Here is a 24,678-nt window from a genome sequence, read left to right on the forward strand (position 1 = left end):
AGACTTGGCATGAACTGATTTATTTCCCTCTCCTGTAGGATCCAGGGCACTTGACAACATTTGTGTGCCCTAACTGAGGACAGCTCAGCAAAGAATTAGAGTGGGACATGTCTCATTTCAGTGTGGCTCCCTTTCCACTTGGGGCAGGTCACTGCTGCTCCTTGAAGCTTGTTCCTACTTGATGTGTGGCTCCTGTCCTCCCCAGAATTCCTTCTCATTCAGGACAGGACTTTACACCTTGGCACTCAGACTCACCCCTCCCAAGTGTCAGATTTGATTTTTTTTAAAATCCATGGTTCTACTAAGTTATCAACACAGTGAATCAGTCATGCTTTTGGTGTTCCTGGGTTTATGCTTTCTGATCAAGGGCAAGGATCAGCAGGAAGCACTGGATCATGCTCAGGAGCCAAGGCAGAGATCTGTGTAGAGCAGATATGGAATCTTGGCTTTCCTGCTGTCTTAATGAGTAACTCCTAACTAAACTCACTAATGGTGAAGGGAACTGTCTATTGATGAACTCTGTACTTGTTACAAGTTCCAACTATTTGATTATGCATTTTGTGCTTTCTTGTTCTGTGCAGAATATTCAAGAAGTCCAAGGTTATGTTTTAATAGCACACAATGCAGTCGATTATATTCCTCTGGAAAACCTACGCATCATACGAGGAAGCCAGTTGTTTGAGGGTCAGTTTGCACTGGCTGTCCTGTCTAATTTTAATTCAACTGGTGCTGGTCTCCGAGAGCTTCGTATGAGAAGCCTAACAGGTCAGAGTCTTTGCACAATCTGCTGTGTTTGTTTCTTCTCTGTCTTGTTTCTGTAAACTAATCCCTCCTGTCCAAATTCTGACATTGACGCAGATTTGGGATCCATAATAGAAAAGCTGATTTATAGAGGTTCAACACTCCCCAAATAACCCAAGAGCAGATTTCAAAAGCTCTGTTGTCAGTGTCAGTTATGATCAAAAAATGGACGGAACTATCCCTGGAATTTATGGTTTGCATAATACTTTTCTCTTCAAAGATCTTTTTAACTTTCCCTTATGGTACTTGTTGACTATCAATCTCGTGCCAATATTTAGCTTCAGTTGGAGTTTACAAGTGACTTGACTCTGAGAAGACACCAAACCAATGAGCCACACGCCAGCAACAGCTTCACACCATTCCCAGGTTAAGCCTTAATCAGGAGGTCTTGGCCCCTTCGGTCAGTCTCTACCAACCTTGACCTTGATTACATCATGGAGGAGTATGACCAACCTTTGACTCTTACACATGTTCGACTCTTTGATCTGTGTTTCAAGACAAGTCAAGTGGATTACTGTGACATTGCTGCAGACCACCAGCACCAGCTCAGCCTGACTCAGCAATGAGTTGCAACTGAAGCGCACCGAGGGCAGTTCACTCCAGCCAACAGTCATATCGGGACCATAGAGAGTCCATTCACCACCCACGGTTTCACACGGTGGCTCAGTGGTTAGCACTGCTGCCTCACAGCACCAGGGACCCAGGTTCAATTCTACCCTTGGGTGACCGTCTGTGTGGAGTTTGCGCGATTTCCCCGTGTCTGTGTGGGTTGGCCATGCTAAATTGCCCATAGTGTTCAGGGATATGTAGATTAGGTGGGTTATAGGGGTATGGGTCTGGGTGGGATCCTCTGAGGGTCGGTGTGGACTTGTTGGGCTGAAAGGCCTGTTCCCACATTGTAGGGATTCTATGATCTTTGATAATGGTATACAGTGGGGAGGGAGTTGCCCTGAGTCCTCAACATTGACTCTGACTCCATGAGGTCTCGTGACTTCAGGTTAAATATGAGTGAGGAAACCTTCTGCTGATTACCATCTTCTATTCTCAACCAGCTGATGAATCAGCAATCCTCAATGTTGAACAACATTTGGAGGAAGTACTGAGGGTGACAAGGGCACAAAATGTATGCTGGCTGTGGAATTTCAATGCCCACCCCAAGAGTGGGTCAGCAGCAGCACTGATGTTTAAGCTGTTTGGGTCCTAAACTACACTGTGTGCTGCATGATTAGCACTGCTCCTCACAGATCCAAGGAGCTGGGTGCAATTCCAGCCTCGGATGACTGTCTCTGTGGCATCTACACATTCTCCCCATGTCTGCATGCGTTTCCTCCAGGTGCTCCAGCTTCTTACCCAAAGTCCAAAGATGTGCAGGTTAGGTTGATTGGCCATGGTAAATGTGGGTTATGGCAATAGGGTCAGGGACTAAGTCTGGGTGGGATGCTATTCGGAGGGTCAGTGCAGACTCGATGAGCCAAATGGCTTTGTTCCATGCTGTAGGGCTTCTGATTCTATAACTGCTAGACTGAGTCTGTGGCAGGTGTTGAGGAAACCAATAGGAGGGAAAAACATACTTGACCTCATTCTTACCAATTTGCTTGCTGCAGATGCATCTTATCTGCAGCACTGTCAAGGGGTGACCTCCACATGCTCCTTGTGGAGATGAAGTCGCATCTTTGCATTGAGTTTTACTGTTCGTTGTATTTTGTAGCACTGTCATTATGCTAACTGGGCCAGACTTCCAACAATCTAGCAATTCAAGATGGAGAATCCATGAGACACTGCACCATCACAGCATCACAACTGTACACAATCTGCAACCACATGGCATGACATATCCCCCACTCAACCATTACTGTCAAGCCGGGTATCAATTCTGGTTCAACGGAGAGTGCCGGAGGGCGTGCCAGAAACAGCTCCAAGCATACCTAAGAATGAGTATCAGAGATAATGGGAACTGCAGATGCTGGAGAATTCCAAGGTAATAAAATGTGAGGCTGGATGAACACAGCAGGCCAAGCAGCATCTGCTCCAGCCTCACATTTTAATACCTAAGAATGAGGTGTCAACCTGGTGAAGCTACCAAACAGGCCTACTTGCATGCCAGACAGCACAAACAGCAAGTGACAGAACTAAATGATCCCACAACTAATGGATCAGATCTAAGTTCGGATGTCCTGCCGCATCCAGTCGTGAATGATGGTGGACAATTCAACAACTCGTTGGAGGAGATGCCTTCATGTATATTCCCATCCTCAAGGATGGGAGAACATAGCACATTAGTGCAGAAGATAAGGCTGACGTATTTGCAGCAATTCAGCATTCCTTCAGTGCCACTGTGTCAGGGTCTTGGAATTCCCTTAAGGGCATTGTGGGTCTACCTGCAGAAGTTCGAGAAAGCAGTTCACTGCCACCTTCTCATGGGCCACGTGGGATGGTAGTAAATGCTGGCCCAGCCAGCAATCCCTGTGTCCCACAAGTGAATTTAAAAAAATACTCCTCTGCATCTTGGAGGAAACCCTCAGTTATAATTTTGATCTCAGTTGAGGATTCACATTCTGACAACCTGGTAAGGGGTTCTTTTCACATGAGTTGGATGTTTCAGTTGTGAATAATAAAGCTGGAATAAAGAGCAGTGACAAGTCCAAAGGGGTCTGCTAGCAGCAATAGATCAGCAAACTGAAAGGAGGAGGAAAGGAGACAAAGAAATCGTAAAACTGTCATTACTGTCCTGACAAAGTTGAGAAGACTGAGATTGCTGATGTTACCATATTATTGAGATACTGAGTAAGTGGTTTAAATTGGACAGAGTGCCACAACTCTGTTGTAAATTCCACTGTCTTGAGTGTGTAATGAAGCCAACCCTGATGAATTTGGTGAACCTTCTCATTGGTATTGTTCACAATTCAAACCAAGGCTCCCTTTGAGCCTGACTCTGACTGGGAGCATGAGGCTGGTTCATGGCTCCTTTGATTTCAGAATTTAGAGGAGGGTGCAGGGATATGTGGAACTGAAGTTTGGAAGAGTGCTGGCCATAGATTAATAAACTGAATTAGCTTTATAGTGCTGCAGTCTTAATATGTTCCCATTCTCTGAAATCGGCAAGCAAACCTCCTGTTTTATGTTGCTTGCCACCATCTCCCCAAAGAAACATTGGGATGGGTATAAAATGCTGACCTTGCTGGAAATGTTCTCACCTGAAACAATTTTACTGAACTTAGTGACTTGTGTTTTGCACTTCACCCAAAGGTGGGGGGGGGTAGTTTGGGGGTAATCCTATGAGACAGTTGATAATGTATATGTGTGTTTAACAGAAATCCTGGCGGGGAATATTCAGATCAGCGATAATCCTTGGCTCTGTTACCAAGAGACCATCCAGTGGGATGACATTCAGGACAAGAACAACATGTTTCCTTTTGTAGGATCAGTGGACTCAAACCGGACAGTGCAGTGTGAGTATATTTGCTGAAATAGAGAGAATTCATATCTCCCTAACAAGTGCATTGGGTGTTGGAGCTGTTACTTAGGGCTATGGGAACTGTGCTCTCTGTATTATTATTATTTTGAAGCTATCTCTATCTTTCCTCCACAGGTGATAGTTGTAATCCTGCCTGTGAATCAGGATCATGCTGGGGATCAGGTCCTAAATATTGCCAGATATGTGAGTGACAATCCAGTGAATTGTTTCTGTTGAAATCACACTACAATCTTCATGCAATTTTGAGTTTCTTCAGCACTTTGTGTTCGAGTTATTCTCAATCTTCTCAACTCTGAACGGACTATGTGAATGCCCTATTGTTGATCTTTTGGAGGTTATTGATGCTAAATTTCTGGGAGGAGAAAGACATTTCTCGCAGGATCAGGTTTGCTGATGTCATTGTGATTGGTGTGGAAGGTGAAACTAGTGAGATTCCCATTTATGCCTGTGCATCTAGCCCTGTTATGCATTAGTTCCCAACTATGCACAATGTTTCTAGGGTTCAATTTGAATCTGATTCTTTAGCATGGTTGGTGTCTTGCAGACTTGATATTTCTGTGTTTCAGTGACTCGGAAGATTTGTGCGCCCCAGTGTCTGTCTCGATGTAAAGGACGAGACCCGACTGATTGCTGCCATAGCCAGTGTGCTGCGGGCTGCACTGGTCCAAAAGACACTGACTGCCTGGTAAGTACACACCCAGAGGTCGTATCATTAACGGTGGATAAAATTAAGCAGAAGTTTAAATTCTTTCAGGGGACCATTTGAAATGGGAATAGGAGTTGCTGTTTTGACTCTTTGAGCCTGCTGTACCATTCAAGAGGATCGTGGCTGATCCAGCATTCCTCACATCCCTTTCTCCTAACCTGATATCCCTACTGATTAATAATCTATCTATTTTAGCCATAAATATACACCGAGCTTTGCCCCCACAGCTCACTGTGGCATGGAGTTACAAAGGCACTCAATCCTCTGAGAGAAATTCTTCTTCATTCTGCATCCCTTTATTATGAAACTGTACCCTCTAGTTCAAGACTGTTCCATAAGAGGGAAACATCCTCTCAACATTTACCCTATAAAATCTCTTAAAAATCTCAAATGTCTCAAAGAGCGGTATGATGTTTTCATAGCATCACTTTCTTCCCTGGCGGAGCTGTATAAGCATCCACAGACTGATTAACAGATTGATAGCTCAAAACGTGAGCTTCCATTCCATATTCACAGCCATCTTTATCCCAGCAAAAGGGTGATTAGTCCTTTTGATTGTGTTTTGTATGCTCACAAACAGTTATAATGGTGAAGAGGGTCTGGGTGGATGGTGGGTGAGTGGGGGTCACCCACAGCAAAAGCTCTAAGGGATGTTATTCCAGACATCAGAGGTGGAGCTCTTGTCTTCTAGTTGGCTCAGTCTTGGTCTCTGCTATACCCTAGGCTTTGTCCCAGAAGGGGCAGTGTGTGCAATAAGTTAATAACATCATTTTCTGGATAATTCCTGTCTTCTGACCATGTGGCCCTGTCCTGGGTGTAATGCATAACACCAGCTCCACGTCTTGGGTTAGAGTGATCTTGATGAGCAGCCAAGTTGACTTTGTTCATCTCCTCCAGGCCTGTCACTATTTCAGCAATGGTGGAACATGTCGGGGGGACTGTCCACCACTCAATATTTACACACCTCATGCATACTATCTGAAGCCAAATCCTGAAGGAAGATACATCTTTGGAGCCAGCTGTGTCAAAAAGTGCCCACGTAAGATCCTGTTGTTTTGTCCTATATTTTGAATTCTTTTAATTTTTTAAGTTTTTAATTCCTCATTTATTCCAGTCAAATTTACCTTTGATCTTGTTGTAATATATCTCCTCTCCCCTGTCTCTCTCCCTACCTTCCTGGCAACCTTTTGCTGTCAACATTCACTCTCACAGATAATTATTTAGCGACCAATGTGGGCTCATGCACGCTGAACTGTCCAAACCACACTAGGGAAGTGAACAAGGGGGGTGAACATAAATGCGAAAGGTGCAATACCCCCTGTCCCAAAGGTCAGTATCAAGTTTGTTGAGGTGAGCAGTTAACAGTTCCTGTTTGGCACTTGGATGGGATTGGTGAGATGGCCCTAAAGAGTTATCCATTTCTGCTGAGTGTGGGTGAATCTGTGAACTGTGACTGAGACTCTTATTTTGTTAGTGACGTGTAAAGTGGACCGAGGTTTAATGACAATCTGCTGAAGAAACGTCTGAGGTCCTGTTCTGAGATATGATGGGGTTTGTATTCTACCCTACAGCCAATGTGCAGAGTCAGATTGGGAATGATCACTCAGCTTTGTCAAGAGACTGTGGGAAGTCAGAAAAGAAACCTGATTTTTGTTGCAATCTTCTATTGGCCGAGTGTGTTCTAGAACCAGTTTAACAGTTGTATGAGTAAGCCCTCAATTGAGTCGATTACTTTGATTTTTTTAAGACAAAACCAATATGCTCTCTGTTTGAAGTTGTTTGGTACTGGCTGCTTATCTGCATATTTCTCACTAAGTTATCTTGTCTTGTAGTGTGTAATGGTTTGGGTGTAAACAGTCTGAAGGGAGTGCGGGCTGTGAACGCGAACAACATTGATTCCTTCACTGGCTGCAGCAAGATCTTTGGAAGCTTGGTGTTTCTTACTGAGACCTTCTCTGGGTGAGTGTTTCCAACTGTCAACCCTGATCCTTCCTTTGATTCCACCCTTTGATTCTGCGTGTTCACTTGCTCCCTCCAGTAATAAGTTGCTTGGACACACTGTCCATTTCCGGGGTAGATCTCCAGAACCTTGCATAATCTGAATTAAACAAAACATGTAGCAGAAAATATGGCTCACTGTCATTTCCAGCTTGCACCAAGGTAATCTGAAAATCTAACTTCTAATCTCCTCCCACGCTTTGCCTTCACACAATTTACACACAGTCTCCTCTGTCTGAAAGAGACCAGCTACCACCCATCAGAACTGACTCCCAGCTTTTAGTCTGGCTGGTAGAGATGCTCAGTATATCACTGTCAATGCAACAAATGTCCACTCTAATCTCAGTAGTGATGATAGCATAAATGTGTCTTAGATAACAGATTAGCAAAGGCACAGTTGGAGTTGGCTGTGAGACCTCTGTCTGTCTAATTTTCTGCTGATACCCACTATTGGATTTTCCTGTCAAGTATGCTCCTTGCTGGGGGTTCTTGAATATCCACAGAGCAGGCAAAATAGTTCCTTGTTGGTGCAGTGGAACTGGTCACTGTACAGATAGGCTCAGTATTTATTTTTTGCCTTTTCAGTGACCCAGCTACAAAGACTCCCCCTCTGGATCTAAGGAAGCTTCAGGTCTTTGCTCCTTTGACAGAGATCACTGGTATGGACTCTTTATTTCCCTGTTGTTTCCTGATAGGCTGTGATTAACTGAAACCAGCAACTCTGTGTGATTATACTGCCATTTCCTGCATGAAGGTCATCTTCACTCCTCCTCTTCTTGCAGGTTTAGGGAAGGAGGCCATTTGGCCCAGTGTACTCATGTTGGCTTTTTGAAAGAGCTATCCAATCAGCTTGCTCTTTTTCTATGGCACTGCAAATTGTATTTCCCTTTCAAAAATTTATCTTATTGCCTTTTGAAATTTACTGTTGAATTTGCATCTTTCCTTCATTTAGGTAGCATAATCCAGGTCATCATAACTTGCTATGTTAAAATAATATTTCCCCACCTTTCTTCTGGTTCTTACCTAGTTACCCAAATCAATATTGACTTTTGTGTCCTCAGTAGTACAGTGTTCAATTCTGAATGTCACGCTTCAGGAAAGATGTCAGATATGTATCTTCTGGTTACCTACTGTTGGCCACTGGGAATCCTTTTCTCCTTATTTATTCTATTGCAACTATTAATGATTTCAAACAGTTGTAATAAATCCCCTCTTTTTTGAAGAAGAACAATTTTAACTTCTCCAGCCTCTCTATATAATTGCTACCTTGCCACCATTCCTGTAAATCTTTTCTGCAATCTCTCAACACCTTGATATCCTTTCGAAAGTGTGGCACACAGAATTGAACACTGTATGCAGCTGTAACCATTGTGCTAAAGTCAAGGTGATACCCTTGTTACTAATTCACCAGCCAGTGGAAGGAACATCTTCCTATTTAGACTCCTGTCCATTGAAAACGTCTGATGTGATCACTCTTCACTGTCTCAGCCACATTGAATAAAGCCAAGACTTGGAAAAATCAACACTAACCCCAGAACAATTTCATGTCCATTAGGGAATGATAATACTGACCTTACTTGGTTTGGATTACATGTGACTTCATACTCTCAGCAATGTGGTTGATTCTTAACTGCCCTGTGGCTAATGCTGCTCAGTGATGCCCATATCCTGTGAATCACCTTTTTAAAAAATTCCATCCTGAATCATGCTCTTACAGATTGGCCTACCTGATGCCCTGAACCTGTTCCATGCAATGTGCTGTGTTTTAACACAATTGCTCTGACTCTGCAGGGTATTTATATATCGAGGCATGGCCACAGAATTTTACCGACCTCAACATATTTGAGAACCTTGCTGTCATCAGAGCGCGAGTGCTATACAGGTGAGATTCAGTTTTGACTGATGGTTGCATTTGGACCATCTCTTTCTCTCTTCACCACTCCCATTCATGTTCCATACACTTCATTGCCAAACATACACAGGCTGCTGTGTGCATGTGCCCCAACTGCTGTGTACCCCCCCCACCCACCCACCACCGGCCACTCCCTTTAATCACCATTCTTGTGTACCTTACCTGAGTTTGCAATTACTGCTACACTTATACCAAGGACTGTCAGTTGTAAAATACAATGTTTTAAAATCTTAATACCGTTAGGACACAGTTCATAACTTGGTTCTAAATTTTGATTTGGCTGCCTTTCTGGTTACAGAGGTGCATATGCATTGTTGGTGCAGAATCTCCAGATACAATCCCTGGGTTTGCGCTCTCTGAAAGAAATTAGTAACGGGCTGGTGTTGGTTCACCAAAACCCAAACCTCTGCTATGTCAACTCTATCCCTTGGAAACAGCTATTTAAGGAGGAGCATCAAGAGGCATTAATAACGGCCAATAAGCCACAGGATATTTGTAGTAAGTAGTATCATCCACTATGACAAGTTGTCTAATCTTGTTAGACTGGTTGCCGAATCGTATCTGTAAAAGAAGTTGGAACAAGTGAGGCACTCACTTACATTTGTCAATTCAGCATAAACAGGTTGTTTATTGGATGATGGTAACATTGCTGAGATTTTGAAGATTTCCATACATACCATAAATCCTTTCAAGGCGTTGCTGCTCTTTATCTCTGGATTCTCCTTCAGCCCACAAACCTCCTGAGACAAATGAAATTCCATAATTCTAGCTTCTTGAGTATCCCTGATTTAATTGTTCCACCATTGGTATTCACCTTGGCTATGCAGTTCTTTCCCTGTATAACTTTGTCTTTCAGCATTTCTGTCTGTCCAAATGGGTCTTAAATTCTGCTTCTACCAAATCGTCCCCCCACCCTGAGCAGCATGTTCCAGCCATCTGTCACCCTCTGTGTGGGGGTGGAAAATATTGCACATCTACTTTAAACTTTCCCCTTCTCACCTAAACCTTGCCCCCTTGCGTTTGACCTGTCCATACTGGGATAGAATCTGACTGTACACTCTATCCATGTGTCTCATAGTTTTATATTAGTCTATCAGGACACCACTTAGCCTCCAAGTTTGTCCACCTCTCCTTTTAGCTACTGCACTCCAATTCAGGCAACATCCTGGTAAACCTCTTTTGCACCCTTTTCAAAACCTCCACATCCTTCCTAAAGTTGGCATCCAGAATTGCGTGCAGTAATCCAAATGTGGCCCAATTAAAGTTTCATATAGCTGCAGCATGACTTATTCACTTTTACACTCAATGCCCTGACCAACGAAGGCAAGCCATCTTTATCCACTTGCAGTGCCACTGTCAGGGAGCTATGGATTTGCACCCCAGAATCCCTCTGCATATCTTTATAAAGCTGTATGTAAAGGGTCCTGCCATTTACTGTACACTTTCCTCTTGCATTTCACCTCCCAAAATGCATCATATCACACTTGTCTGGATTTAACTCCATCTGTCATTTCTCCCTCTAACTTTTCAACTGATCTATATTCTGCTATATCCTCGAAAACATTCCTCATTGTCCAGAATTCCACCAATTTTCATGTTGCCTGCAAACTTAGTAGTCAGAGCACCTGCATTTTCATCCAAATGATTTATACATGTTACAAACAAGAGATCCCAAAACTGATCCTTGAGCAACGTTGCTTGTTACAGACCTCCAGTCAGAAAATCTCCATCTATCTTCTCTGACCAAACCAATTTTGCATCCAATTTACTAACACACCCATGGATCCCATGTGTCTTATCCTTATGGACCAACCTACCACAAGGGATCTTATCGAATGCTTTCATAAAATCCATGTAAACAACATCCACTGCCCCACCCTCATTAATCATCCTTGTCTCTTTCTTGAAAACCTCAATCGGATTTGTGAGACAAGACCTCTCCTGCGCAAAGCCACGCTGACTACCCCTAATAAGTCCATTATTTTTCAAATGCAAGTAAATACTGCAGAGTCTTCTCCAATAATTCCCTACCACTGATGTAAAGCTCACAGCCCTATAATTTCCTGGATTATCCCTGTTGCCCATCTTAAACAAAGGAACAATATTGGCTGTTCTCCAGTCTTCAGGCACTATGCCTGTGGCTAAAGAGGATACAAAGTTCTTTGTAAAGGCTTCAGTAATGTCCTCTCTTGCCTCTCTCAGTATTGTGGAACAGATCCATTCATGCCCTCGGGACTTATTTACCTTCATATTTTCCAAGGTATGGAACACCACCACTTCTTAATATCAAATGCCCCAGAATATCAACATACCCCTCCCTAATCTTACCATCAAACATGACCACCTCCTTGGTGATAATGATGCAAAGTGCTCATTTAGGACCTCACCCATTTCCTCTGGTTCCACACATAAATTCCCTCCTTTGTCCTTGAGAGGATTGAAGTGTCCTCGTATTACTGGAATATTAGCCTTTATTGCAAGAGGATTTCAATGCAGAAGTAGTGCATTCTTGCTTAAATTGAATAGGAACTCAGACCATTAATGGAGAACTGTGTGGAGTTTTAATCTCTCATCTCAATAATGGTATTATTGCCATAAAGGGAGTGTGACAGAGGTTTACCAGACTTGTCCCTGGGATGGTGGGACTGTCCTACAAAGTGAGATTGGGCAAATTGGGCCTGTATTCACAAAAGTTTAAAAGAATGAGTGATGATCTCATTGGAACTTACAAATACTTAAAGGGATAACAGGGTAGATGTGGGAGAGATGCCCCCTGGTTTGAGAGTCTAGAATTGGGAGTGCAATTTAAAAATGAGGGAGTAGCCACTTACAGCCAAGGTGTGAAGAAACATTTTTACTCAGAGGGCTCTGAATCTTTTGGAATGTCCTCCTAGAGGACTGTGGATGCTCAGTCTTTGAATATGTTTAAGGCAGAGATGGATTTCTGATTACCAATTGCAAATAGTTGTGGATATAGTATAGGCAAAAATGTTTGGTCATTATCACACTTGACAGGACAGGCTTGATGGGGCTGAATGCCCTACTCTTGGTCCTACATTCTTGTTAAACAAGCACCTAACAGTGTAAAAGTCGACTGAAGTACTCGATGGTTTGTAATGATAGAAACACTGGCCAGGGTAGATTGATTACTGTTAATGTTCAGCATTCACTTTATTTATTAAGGAACAGTGGAAATTTTAAGCATACAGTTTTGCCCAAGTGATCTACTTACTGGATGTAAAAGTTCAAAATTGTCATCTCAATCACTTTTCTCTGGTACTGTACAGCTGTGTCTTAGTTTCAGTTACTGTACATGTAGTACAGTACATGTAAGAGAAGGTAAGAGGGAATAATTCACTTTTGAAATTACTGTAGGGCTCGGGTATTCACGGTGTCAACTGAGTTATGAAAAGAGCTGGAGAGGCCATTGTCAGCATCACCTGGCCACAGGTCAGTGTCCTGTTTTTTTAACTGCTGCATTCCCTTTCCTTGCAGAAGCTGAAGGGAACACTTGTCACAGCTTGTGTACAAACAGCACATGTTGGGGCCCAGGACCAACAAACTGCATCTCCTGTAAAACGTTTGTTCGAGGCCAGGAGTGTGTAGAATCATGCAACTTATATGAGGGGTAGGAATGCATTACTTAAATAAAATAGAAGGGTTGAGGTGGTGTTGGTGGGGGCTGTAGGGATACAGTGTGGTATATTGAGAGATGTTTCTGGCCGGTTTCTTATCTGACATTTTGTTTTTCTTTATTCCAGGGTGGTGAGAGAGTATTTGAGTGAGTCGTCCTGTATTCGGTGTCACAAGGAATGTCTCCCACAGATCAGAAACCTGACCTGTAGAGGAATGGTAAAGAATCTCCTCTGAATCAAGACTGACTAGAAGAAATTGGAGAGGAGCAGTGGGGCAGGAAATTGACAGTACAGCAGTACAAGCAGATATTCCTATGGCACTCAGTGGATGGACACAAGAAAGGAGTGGTGGGACATGATACATTGGCTAGAAGAGTGGGTAGGCAGAAAAAGAGAAATGTAGAATTGAGAGAAGTCTCTTTCTATCCTTCGTAAGCTATGTACTGCCTTCATGTTTGTTTTGTTGTGCATATGCTCAGCCCCCACTTGGGGATCAGGAAGATTGATTTTCAAAAAAAATGAAAGAACTGCAGATGCTGTAAATCAGGAACAAAAACAAAGTTGCTAGAAAAGCTCAATAGATCTGGCAGCATCTGCTCTGAGGAAGGGTCACTGGACCTGAAACGTTAACTCTGCTTTTTCCTTCACAGATGCTGCCAGACCTGCTGAGCTTTCCAGCAACTTTGTTTTTGTTTGCAAAGATTGATGGTGGAAATAGCCTAGCCCCAACTAACTTACTGACAGTCATCTGCCGTAGACAGTGATTGTTGTCAGTTACTTCCTCACAGGTTGGAGCTGTTTAAGAAGGTTGCACACAATCACCACTTAGGGCCATTAGAAGCAGGCAGCAAATGCTAGCCTAGTCAGCTGTCCATCTCTCAAATGGTTGAAAGAATACAGTCATTCCTTGCGTACGTGCACCCCCACCCTCTCAGGTGATGGTGATGGAGGGTTGTTTTACTGACTGGAGGCCTGTGACCAGCAGTGTTCCACAGGGATCAATGCTGGCTCCACTTCTGTTTGACATTTACGTAAACAATTTGGATGAGAATGTAGGAAGCATGATTATGAAGTTTGCAGATGACACCAAAATTGGCCGTATAGTGGACAGTGAAGAAGGTTATCTAAGATTACAAGGAGATCCTGATCAATTGGGTCCATGGGCTGAGGAGCAGCAGATGGAGCTTAATTTAGAAACGTGAGGAATTGCATTTTAGTAAAACAAAGAAGATCAGAACTTATACAATTAATAGTAGGGCCCTTTGTAGTGCTGTAGAACAGAGAGACCTAAAGGTTCAGGTACAGAATTCTTTGAAATTTGTGTCACAGGTGGACAGGGCAGTTAAGAAGGTGTTGGCATGCTTACCTTCATTGTTTAGATCTTTGAATATAGGAATTGGGACATCACGTTGAGGTTGTACAGGATGTTGGTGAGGCCTGTCTGAAATACTGTGTGCGGCTCTGGGCGCCCTGCTTTAGGAAGGATATTATTAAATTGGAAAAGGTTCAGAAAAAAATATGTCAGGATGTTGCCAGGAATGGAGGGTTTGAGTTGTAAAAATGGCTGGATAGGCTGGGACTTATTTGATTAGAGCGTAGGAAGTTGAGAGGTGATCTTATAGAAGTTTATTAACTCATGAAGTGCATTGATAAGATGAATAACAAAGATCTTTTCCTGAGGATAGGGAGTTCAAAACTAGGGAGCATATTTTTAAGATGAGAGGAGAAAGTATTAAAAGGACACAAAGGGCAGGTATTTTAAAAAGAGTAGTTAGTGTGTAGAAAAAACTGCCACAGGAAGTGATGGATGCAGGAGCAGTTAGAACATTTAAAAGACATTCGGATAAATACATGAATAGAAAAAGTTTGGAGGGATGTGGGCCAAATGCAGGCAAGTGGGGCTATGTTAGATTGGGAACATGGTTGGCATGGACTAGTTGGACTGACTGGTCTGTTTCCATGCTGTATGTATGTATGAATGACACCTTGTTCAAAGTCACAGCTACTTTTTTGGTTGTGAAATGAGAGAAGCTGTGTTGCTGTTTCGTTTGATACTTGTAGAATCTATGCGACTCCTACAGTCCTCCCTAACTTTTCACTATCAGACAGTCTAATCAGAATTCATGGTTTGCTCAATTTTATGCTTGTCTCTATATGCACCCCTTTTAGTTTCTGTCGTTTGGTTAATTTTCTATACCTCCCTTTCAGGGAACAACTGGACAAAGTCAGGGTTGTGTTCAGTTCGTTGTAAATATTTAATACAACTGGCCTTTGTCCTGTGACTTCATTGTATTGGTTACTGGACATTCCTGCTGAAGTTGTTGCAGGAACCAAACTGGGTTTAATTCCTGAAAATGACAGTCCACTGTTAAGTCATCACACTCAGGCCCTCACATTTTTCTCCCGTCTGACCTGAAGTCCTAAAGCCAATTGTAAAATCTCAGCCATTATCTCAGATGAGACCACGTACAGCACAGATTGCAAATCTCATGAATTTTCCCAGGCATATTTTCATTTTAAAATTTTTACCCTCCTGTTTGAGTCTAGCATTGCCTTGTTTTCCCTATCTCTGCTGTAATCCCATCTAACCCCATGTCCCTCAGATCTCTACAGTGCTTCACTTCTAGTCTAAGTCAATCTCCAATTTACATTGCTGTAGCTTTGGTGGACATGTCTTCAGCTGCAGTGACCCTAACCTTGAAAATTTTCTACATAAACCTCCAGCTGTGTCTCTTTCCGTAGGACACTCTTAAAACAGAATTCGTGGACAAGAATTTTGGCAATGTACCGTAACATCTCAATATGGTTTAGTGTCAATATTTGTCAGATTATACTATTATGAAGTACCTTGGAGTATTTTACTATCTTCAAGATGCTATTTAAATGCAGGTGTTGGCCTGTTTGGCTCAGCAGCTTCCTATCTAAATGAGACATCATCTTTCTGTCTTTAACAAAAACAAAAATTAATGGAGAAACTCAGTCAGTCTGGCAGCATCAGTGGAAAGAAAGCAGAGTTAACATTTCGAATCCAGTGACTTCTTTAGAACAGCTCTGTGGAAGAGTCATCGGGCTCAAACATTAATTCTGCTTTTCTTCCCACATGTGCTGCCAAACCTACTGAACTTTTCCTCCGATTTCTGTTTTTGTTTAAAATCTCCAGCATCCATAGTTTTCTTTTAGTTAATTGTCATGTTGGTTGAAATCGAACTGGAAGGATAGGGAGATTTAAGTGGAGGATTGATTATTGCTGATCTTTTTCTTTTTACCATTAGGGGGCTGTTGACTGTGTGGAATGCGCTCATTATAGGGACGGAACACAGTGTGTGGAGAAATGTCCAAGTGGGTTACACGGGCATGTTTGGAAATATGCCGATGAAAATGGCTTCTGTCAACTGTGTCGAACAAACTGCAGTCATTCGTAAGTAAATAGCACTTGCTGAATCATGAGAACTTTAGTAATTCTTCTTCGAGTTTGTGTTTTCTCTAAAAGTTTGTGTTTTGTCTTCAGATGTACAACTGGTGAAGATGGATGTCCTGAGGAGCCTGTTCACAGGTAACAGCACTGCTTTCGTCATCTTCCCCCTTAATGGGATTCACCCTCTCCATCAACATAACCAGTCTTAGTAATGTGTAAATGCTGATATTTCCAGCCTCAATATTCAGACAATTTCTAAACTGTCCCAGCGATGAATTGGACGAACCATTCTGGGGAAGCACTGTCCAGTTGCCATTCCAGTCAGATTATTGCGACATAATTTTCTTTTTTATCGAGAAGAAAATATGCATATCTGTTTAATATTTATAACCGTGACTTATGAGGTTGGCAGTTCTTCATTTCTAGGTCGGCATTGATAATGAATCCAAATTCCAGATGAGGTTGGAGTTTCAGGGTGACGGTGATGTTTTGTCATGAGGGTTTTGAGCACGTGCAGTTCCTGGACTGAGTGGCTCTGCAACATAATAGAAATGATCACAGAGCAACTTCCTGCCAAGGGATTTTAGAATCCCGTGTACCTGAATGAAGTCGGGAGGAGTAGATGCTTGTTGTGCTGTTCACAAAACTTCTGCAAGAAATGTAAGGGCATAGCTGTCTTAAGCATCTACAACATGCACTGCAGCAATTCATCAAGATTCTTTTGACCGTACCTTCCAAACCAGCTATTTCTACTGTCTAGAAGGATAATGGTAGCAGATATATGGGAACACCACCACCTGCAACTTCCCCTCCAAGCCACTCACCATCCTGACTTGGAAATATATCATTGTTTTTTCAGTCTCGCTGAGTCAAAATTCCTTATCTAACAACATTGTGGGTATCCCTATACCCCCAAGGACTGCAGCGGTTCAGGAAGGCAGCTCGCGACCACTTTTTCAAAGGGATGAGAAATAACTACTGGCTTATTCAACAATGCCTGCATCTCATGAATAAGTAAATAAAAAGATTGGGTAATGCTGTGGGAAATGGGGCAATCCAGATGTAAAATGGATAAGAAAAGTTAAATGTTGGAAACCTGTTGATGATATTGCATGTTTTTCCAATGTTAATAATGTTAGGAACACAGATTCTTCTGAGGATAAATTTGGGATAGTTTGAATCAGTTGAGAGCAAAATGTTGGCTTAGTTGACTTTGCACTTAAGCTCAAAGATTTAGAATATCACTTAGGTCTAGAGGCCTAGGTTCAGGTTCACGCTGTTCCAGAGATGCTTGCATCGAGTGATTTTAAAAAAAAACTGAGATGTTCCCCAGGCTGAGTTAGCTTCTGAAAAGATGAAGAGTCCAGAAGGGAAGGGTGAGTCTGGTACTTGTACTGTCCAATATGGCTTAATAATAAAACAATTGTAAGTCTCTGAAAATCTTGTACTGACTAATTCAGCCTGTGGATATCTGTCTGTCAAACAGTTATCGCTATCTGCCCCTTCAACTGCTTTGTAACATATTGGATGTCTTATAATGTTTCACGACTGTTTTAGATAATAAAACAAATATATTACTGCTTTATAATGTTTTGTATGTCTCAGATGCATATTTTATATCTGGTTCACACTCTCCTAGTTAGGCATTCTGATATTAAATGAAATTCAGGAATGCTTTTGGTCCCAAGCATTCCAGATTTGAGAGGTTACAGTCTGGTAAAGAGCATTTTTGGCATGTCTCAAAGCCATATAAGAGCTCCTTATATTACTAAGGTATCTGACCAATATCATGAGTTCTAATGAAAGAATTTAATCGCTGAGCTCCTTGACATCATAGGACCTACTTTAGTGAAGATTGGTCCTTGGTCCATGAAGGGTGATGCCTGTGTTTGACTGATCTCTCTCTGCTTCTCTTCTGTGTAGCCAGGTGACCTCAGTGGTGGCAGGGATAGTGGGAGCACTACTCTTTGTAGTCCTTGTGATTCTTCTTGTTGTCTGGTTCAAACGCAAGAAACGACTGAAGCGGAAACATACAATGCTGAGACTCCTGGAAAGAGAGGTGAGTGTTAGCACAGCAAACTTGTCCTCCTTGTGGGAAACTATTGCAATTCACCATGAATCACCATCAGTTGGAGAAGGAGAGTGGTAATGTTAGGTACAGTGGGTGACCCAGTGACCCAACTCAACTGTTCACAGGCATCTCCCAAATGAAGCACGAGTGGTCTTTTTTTTCCTTACCCCTGAGATATTTAAATAATACCATCTTCACATTCCATTCCATCCCACTTGCTCAAAAAATACTCTTCCCACTAAATACTGCACAAGAATTTCAGCTGAGAGCTATAGAGCTGGGACATTAGCTCCTGACTGATGAAAGTGCTACCATTAAGCCAATGCTGATTCCTTTCACAGTATAAGTCTGGAGCTAAAGTATTGAACCTCCAGAGAAATGGCAGCTATCAATCTACACAACCATTGTAAAAATTCAAAGTGAAATAACCAGGAAAAGGATGTGTGAACGTGCAGACTCCACTCCACGTCATATTCGCTCATGGTGCATGTTCTCCCTATGTGGGTAAGACCATGCAGTTTAATCAGTAACGCAGTGGCAGTGTAACTGACCTGTTTAGTATCTTACAACCACTGACTGTGCAACCTACCTTGAAGGTCATTCCAATGCTGATCAAATTGAAAAAAAAATCTTTCCAAAGTAGATTCGAAGTTTAGTTCTTATTCTTTTAATTTTATATTCAGTTCTGTGTTGAATTTGAAGGGGTTTTCCAGGTCAGAAGTGTAAAAAGCTCCAAGATGTCCTGTGAATCCCTCATCTGAATTGCTGTCTGATGTTTTGTTTCTTCAGCTGGTTGAACCATTGACTCCAAGTGGAGTTGTTCCAAACCAGGCCCATATCCGAATCCTGAAGGAAACTGAAATGAAGAAAGTGAAGATTCTGGGATCTGGTGCCTTTGGGACAGTTTACAAGGTGACTAAAGAGATCTTTGTGCATTGGGACCTGGAGAAATTGTGATCACTTCTTCAACTTACTCAGTCTTTCCATCCATTCTTTAACTAAGAGACTGTTTTTGAAGTCTGGTGACAGTCAGGTGACAGAGGGTCAATAGGTCCTCTGAGGTCCAGTCTGTTCTGTTGAATTCTGGGTGGCCACAATTGCTGAAATGAGAGCTTGACAAACAACTTAGCACATTTCACATAATTGATTCATCAGTTTACATTTCATTTGAGTGTCAAGCTGGTTCCTCATTTGGGTCCTGTTGAAGAACTTAGCAAGCTTCCCTACTGCACACTGTATGGAGCCACTCCTCAGCTCCAGAATTTATCTCAAATAATTTTACGTACACTTATCCACCTGATGATTAAGTGGTGTGATCTATAGCTTGACAGGATATGGCAAAAGTAGCATTTCTGAATGATTTGCACATATTACCTTGTCTGTCTGTTTTGGGTAAGTTTACTGAGACCTCAACTGATGGCCTCAAATGTTTATTTTCCTGAATACAGGGAGTCTGGATGCCGGAGGATGAAGATGTGAAGATTCCTGTTGCTATTAAGGTTTTAAGAGAGGGAACTTCTCCAAAAGCAAACAAAGATATCCTGGATGTAAGTATAACAAGTTATATATCGGCCAGCAGATTAAAACAGGGTGAATCAGTTTCGTAACTGCCACAGGAGTATAGTCATTTGTTATTCTTATGACTAATTGGGAGCTTTACAGAGATGCACTTCACTTAAATTCTGGTTTGACAGGTTCCCTTCGCAGCTTGAAATGGAATCAGTACAGGCCAGAAATACCAAACTCCCATTCTATTTCCCTCACATTCATCAACAGAAAATGATTCCCACATCCTGCTAACTCCAGGCCCCTCTGTCATCCATTGACATTTTCCAAAATTATTGCGATGGATTTTGACTTCTCCAGTTATTTTCGCCCTGACAGTTCTGCTCCAGTCGACATTTAGCAGATTAGTTTCCAGCATGATCAATTCTTTGTGAACTTATAACCTCTTTACAAAGCTCTGCAGATGAGTGCTTTAACATTTTAGTAAAGCTGCTTTGTTGCTTTGAATTTCTCCAAAGACTTTGACAGGTTCTGGAACCTTACACGACATCTCCTCTCACATTGTTCCCTTGGGTCAATAATTTGTGTTTGATCTTTGAGACTTCCCATTAAAACAAGAGTTCTGAGGGCTCCGTGCTCTAACTCTGTTCCTTCTCCAAATCAACAACTTTCCTCAACATCATCTACTTTTCTGCTGGTAACCACACCCTAAACTCAGCGCCCTTCAAATCTCAACCTCTTTAATGCTCATAATTAGCAGTGTCCTCGGTACAGCAACTGAAATATTATAACTGTTCAGTACCTGCCCTGAGTTCAGTCAACACGGAGTCCAAAGGTAGAAAGGTGGTTTAATTCCTAATGCTTCATCCTGAAGGTGAGAATGAAAGTTTGTAAATTCCCACACCTCAGAGAGTTAGAAGTGCTCATCAGGAGCGGAGGTTCAGGAAAGGTAATTGACACAGACTTATGAGCTGTTTTTGTGTATTGTAGGAAGCGTACATAATGGCGGGAGTGAGTAGTCCTTACGTCTGTCGTCTGCTTGGAATCTGTCTGACATCCACTGTTCAGCTGGTGACACAGCTGATGCCATTTGGTTCCCTACTGGATTATGTTCGAGAAAATAAGGACCGGATTGGATCTCAGCATCTCCTCAACTGGTGTGTGCAGATCGCAAAGGTACATTGGCAGAGAGGCCGGGACGCGTGACACTGTTAGAGTGGAGCAGAAATCTTCAACATTATGGCCATGATATTGTGAGGGTCTATAACCTATGCTGTATTTAGTGCCTTCAATATTTTATTGATACCATAGTGAATCAAGTTGCCTGAAGAATGGCATCTCTGATGTTGGAGATCTCCGAAAGAGGTCAAGAAGAATGATTTACTTGGCACTTCTGGCTGAAGATTGTTACAATAGCTTCAGCCTTTTGATTTCCACTAATGTGTTTGCTCATCATCATTAAGAATAGGAATGTTTATTGATCCTCCTCCAGCTGGCTGTTTAATTGTCCACCATCATTCAAATGGGATGTGACAGGACTGCAGAGCTTTGACGTCAGCCATTGGTTCTGGGATCATTTAGCTGAGTCTGTAGCATGCTGGTCCAGCTGTTTAATATGTATGTACAACTGTGTTGTAATTTCACAAAGGTATGCATGGTGTTGCTTCTGGTAAAAGTGAGGTAGAGTAGCACTTAGTTGTAGCAGCTACGTCATTCAGGATTCCCCCAGCACATTTGGTTGTGGTAGTACTGAGCTAGTCAGTGATGGACATTGAAGTTGCCCACTCAGAGTACATTCTGTGTCCGTGCCACCCTCCTTGCTGCTTCCAAGTTGTATGTAATCTGGAGACTGAACGATCAGCTAAGAGTGGCAGTGATTGGTGGTAAACAACAAGAGGTTTCCTTGCCCTATTTGATATGATACCATTAGAAAAATTCGTGGGGTCCTGAATCAATGGTGTGGACTCCCAGGGCCACATTCTCTTCACTATATACCTCTATGCTGCCACCTCTGTGTCTCCTGCCAGTGGGGCTAGACGTACCTGCAAATGATGTTTTATTGGCATTAAGTTGAGTTGGCCATATGTTGACTAATGTACAAAATGATTTACTCCATTGTCTGCTTTTATACTTTAAGAACTGAAAATTCTTAGTGGTGATATAAAGTTAAAGGTGAGCTGAGGAACTGGAGCTGCACTAACTGGTTTTCACTTTCACTGTCACTCAGGGAATGAACTATCTAGAAGATCATGTTCGATTAGTCCATCGTGATCTTGCTGCAAGGAATGTCCTTGTGAAAAGCTCAAACCATGTGAAGATCACAGACTTTGGACTTGCTAGGCTGCTGGATATTGATGAGACAGAATACCGTGCAGATGGTGGGAAGGTAAATGTTGCCTGTTGACAGTTTCATGGTGGAACAACCTCAGTTCAGACACTGCTGTTTGAAGAAGTGTCACACACTGAATGGACTGATTAATCTAGAATTTTGGTAATGCAGAGCTAATGAGGGAAACCACAAAGATTGTGAGAGCTTCCACCTTAGCTTTTGTTCCTTTTGTCGACCCATTCAGTATGTACTTGACTGTACTTCATTCTCTGTAAATTCTTTCCTTTTTGCAGCTGGCATGTCTGTGTTTGCAGTCACCAGGATCGTAGACTGTTCCATGCTTCTTGCCATAAGAATCGATGCCTTTGGGTTTACAGTATGCAAAATGATTCATCTTGTCTGCTGCTCTCTTAGGTTCCAATCAAATGGATGGCATTGGAGTCCATTTTGCACCGAAAATTCACCCACCAAAGTGATGTCTGGAGTTACGGTATGTAAACCAGCCCTCTAACTCTCAATTTATAGGCCAATGTCAGTGTGTACATGGGAGATAAGGCGAGTGCCTTAGAGCTTCACCTGCAGTTTAACTACTGGGAAATTCTAACTGAATCCATCAAGTTAATACTGTGACAGTTGCGGCAAGCTGATGATCTGGTAAACGTCAGTTTCAGTGAGGGAGCTGGCTGCCTGAGATGCTCACACCAGGTATGGAACTGCACTGAGCACATCTGGATATCTGAGTACACAGACAGAGGGAGCTCCATGATGTACAGGCTGAGACGGCCAGTATAGTCATGTAGTCAGGACTGCCCTTGTAATCTGTTTGTGCCATGCTTTTTGTGCAATAACGTAACAAAATGTTTGGCTATCTGCAGGAGTAACGGTCTGGGAGTTGATGACATTTGGAGCTAAACCATATGATGGTATCCCGGCTCGTGAGATCCCTGACCTGCTGGAAAAGGGAGAACGACTCCCACAGCCCCCAATCTGCACCATTGATGTCTACATGATCATGGTTAAATGTGAGTTGGAAATCTGTTGGGCACAACGTGGACCACCAGCTCAGCATATAGCTCAAAAACAGTAGGGGGGCACTGAACTGCACAGAGTTGAAAATCTCCGGTTACTGGACTGAACCCTGGGAAACAGGAGAATTGTGCTCATCTATGCCTTTAACAAGTCATTATCCCAAAGTTTAGCTGTTGAGTACAAAATTAATTCTAAGCTTAAAAAGTGAAATTACTGGAAATACTCATCAGGCCTCACTCCATCAAGGGGAAAGAATTGCTTTCAAAGCTGCTGAGTATTTCAGTTTTTAGTCATTCATTTTTCAATTAAATGTTCTTGCATCTGAACTGGAAAATGGAGATGAAACAGATTTTAATCCAGTCCTGAGGCAGGTTGAGGAGGAAAGGGAAGGATTAAAATGAAGACCTAAAACAGGGTGGAAGGCTGGAGAGGTTTAAAGACTGATATGGGCCAGATTAGACCATCTCAAAATATTTTAAGAGGGTAGCATAGACCCTAACTTTTTCTTATTTTAAAGGCAAGTGTAGAGTATCTATTTCCAATTCCATGCAACTGGTCAAACTACTCGATGTTAAGCAAAGCACAATTTATTCAAACATTGTTCTTAAAACAGAGCCAAAGGAAGAGGAATTTATAATAACTTAACTATTGGAAAACTTTGCAGAATAAGAGCTCTGGCAATTATTGCAAATTAACTGTTCCGATTTGGCAACATCCCATAAATATACCCCTTGGCAAAAAAAAAGTAAAATTCTGACACAGATTTTCACATGCAGATCTCCAATCTGGAAGGAAAAAACACATCAAGAGAAAATTCAGAGAACGTAGCAGCTGGACGACATTTCACTGAAGCTTCTAACTTTTGAGACCCCAAAAGTTTCTGCCTAAAGCTAAACCTAAAACTTTTTTTAAAAAAAACTACAGAACCTGGTCTGTGAGGGCTGGCCACATCCAGGCTTTTTAAAAAATTCTTTCATGAGATGTGGGTATCACTGGCTGGGCCAGCATTTATTGCCCATCCCTAATTGCCCAGAGGGCAGTTGAGTCAACCACATGGCTGACAGTCTGGAGTCACATGTAGTCCAGACCATGTAAGGATGACAGTTTCCTTCCCTAAAGGACACTGGTGAACCAGATGGGTTTTTCCAACAATCAATAATAGATTCACTTATTGAATTCAAATTCCACCATCTTACGAAGTTTGTATGGCTTAGAAGGGGTGGACGCTAGGAAGTTGTTTCCATTAGGCGGGGAGACTAGGACCCGTGGGCACAGCCTTAAAATTAAAGGGGGTAAATTTAAAACTGAAATGAGACGACATTTCTTCAGCCAGAGAGTGGTGGGCTTGTGGAATTCATTGCCGCAGAGTGCAGTGGAAGCCGGGACGTTGGATGCCTTCATGGCAGAGATCGACAAATTCTTGGTCTCAAAAGGAATCAAGGGCTACGGGGAGAGTGCAGGGAAGTGGTGTTGAAATGCCCATCAGCCATGGTTTAAATGACGGAGTGGACTTGATGGGCCGAGTGGCCTTACTTCCACTCCTATGTCTTATGGACTTATGGAATCCTGACCCCTTGAACATTGCCTGGGTTTCTGGATTAACAGTCCAGCAATAATGCCCCTAGGCCATTGTTCAGACTTCAATAAAAACCCCAAGGTCTCACAAGCTGTTTACTCAAGTGGTCTTCAGTAGGCAACATGGTATATCTGCCTTACAACCTCTCCAACAAAAAACAGGATAAAATAACCTCTTGAAAGCCGCAGCATTGTCACAAGACAGAAGATCTGATGCTAATGACAC

General features: G+C 42.4%; 1 protein-coding gene across 3 annotated transcripts in view; it reads left to right on the plus strand.

Annotated features, from left to right (window-relative positions):
• erbb2 (erb-b2 receptor tyrosine kinase 2) overlaps positions 1–24,678 on the plus strand; it is a 70,129-nt gene that overhangs the window by 31,661 nt on the left and 13,790 nt on the right. For all 3 annotated transcript variants that reach the window (XR_007250411.2, XM_048560495.2, XM_048560496.2), the window contains exons 3-23: positions 582–765; positions 4,113–4,250; positions 4,391–4,459; positions 4,843–4,961; positions 5,880–6,021; positions 6,195–6,311; positions 6,815–6,941; positions 7,566–7,639; positions 8,772–8,862; positions 9,191–9,390; positions 12,388–12,520; positions 12,654–12,744; positions 15,800–15,945; positions 16,036–16,080; positions 17,866–18,001; positions 18,803–18,925; positions 19,462–19,560; positions 20,510–20,695; positions 21,747–21,905; positions 22,263–22,338; positions 22,724–22,870. Coding sequence is in view for 2 of the 3 variants with exons in the window: in XM_048560495.2 (XP_048416452.2) it covers positions 582–765; positions 4,113–4,250; positions 4,391–4,459; positions 4,843–4,961; positions 5,880–6,021; positions 6,195–6,311; positions 6,815–6,941; positions 7,566–7,639; positions 8,772–8,862; positions 9,191–9,390; positions 12,388–12,520; positions 12,654–12,744; positions 15,800–15,945; positions 16,036–16,080; positions 17,866–18,001; positions 18,803–18,925; positions 19,462–19,560; positions 20,510–20,695; positions 21,747–21,905; positions 22,263–22,338; positions 22,724–22,870 (2,602 nt within the window). In the remaining variant the exon portion in view is untranslated. The remainder of the gene's footprint in view (positions 1–581; positions 766–4,112; positions 4,251–4,390; positions 4,460–4,842; positions 4,962–5,879; positions 6,022–6,194; positions 6,312–6,814; positions 6,942–7,565; positions 7,640–8,771; positions 8,863–9,190; positions 9,391–12,387; positions 12,521–12,653; positions 12,745–15,799; positions 15,946–16,035; positions 16,081–17,865; positions 18,002–18,802; positions 18,926–19,461; positions 19,561–20,509; positions 20,696–21,746; positions 21,906–22,262; positions 22,339–22,723; positions 22,871–24,678) is intronic.

The sequence above is a fragment of the Stegostoma tigrinum genome, chromosome 31 (assembly GCF_030684315.1).
Source record: "Stegostoma tigrinum isolate sSteTig4 chromosome 31, sSteTig4.hap1, whole genome shotgun sequence".
In the NCBI taxonomy this organism is placed as follows: Eukaryota; Metazoa; Chordata; class Chondrichthyes; order Orectolobiformes; family Stegostomatidae; genus Stegostoma; species Stegostoma tigrinum.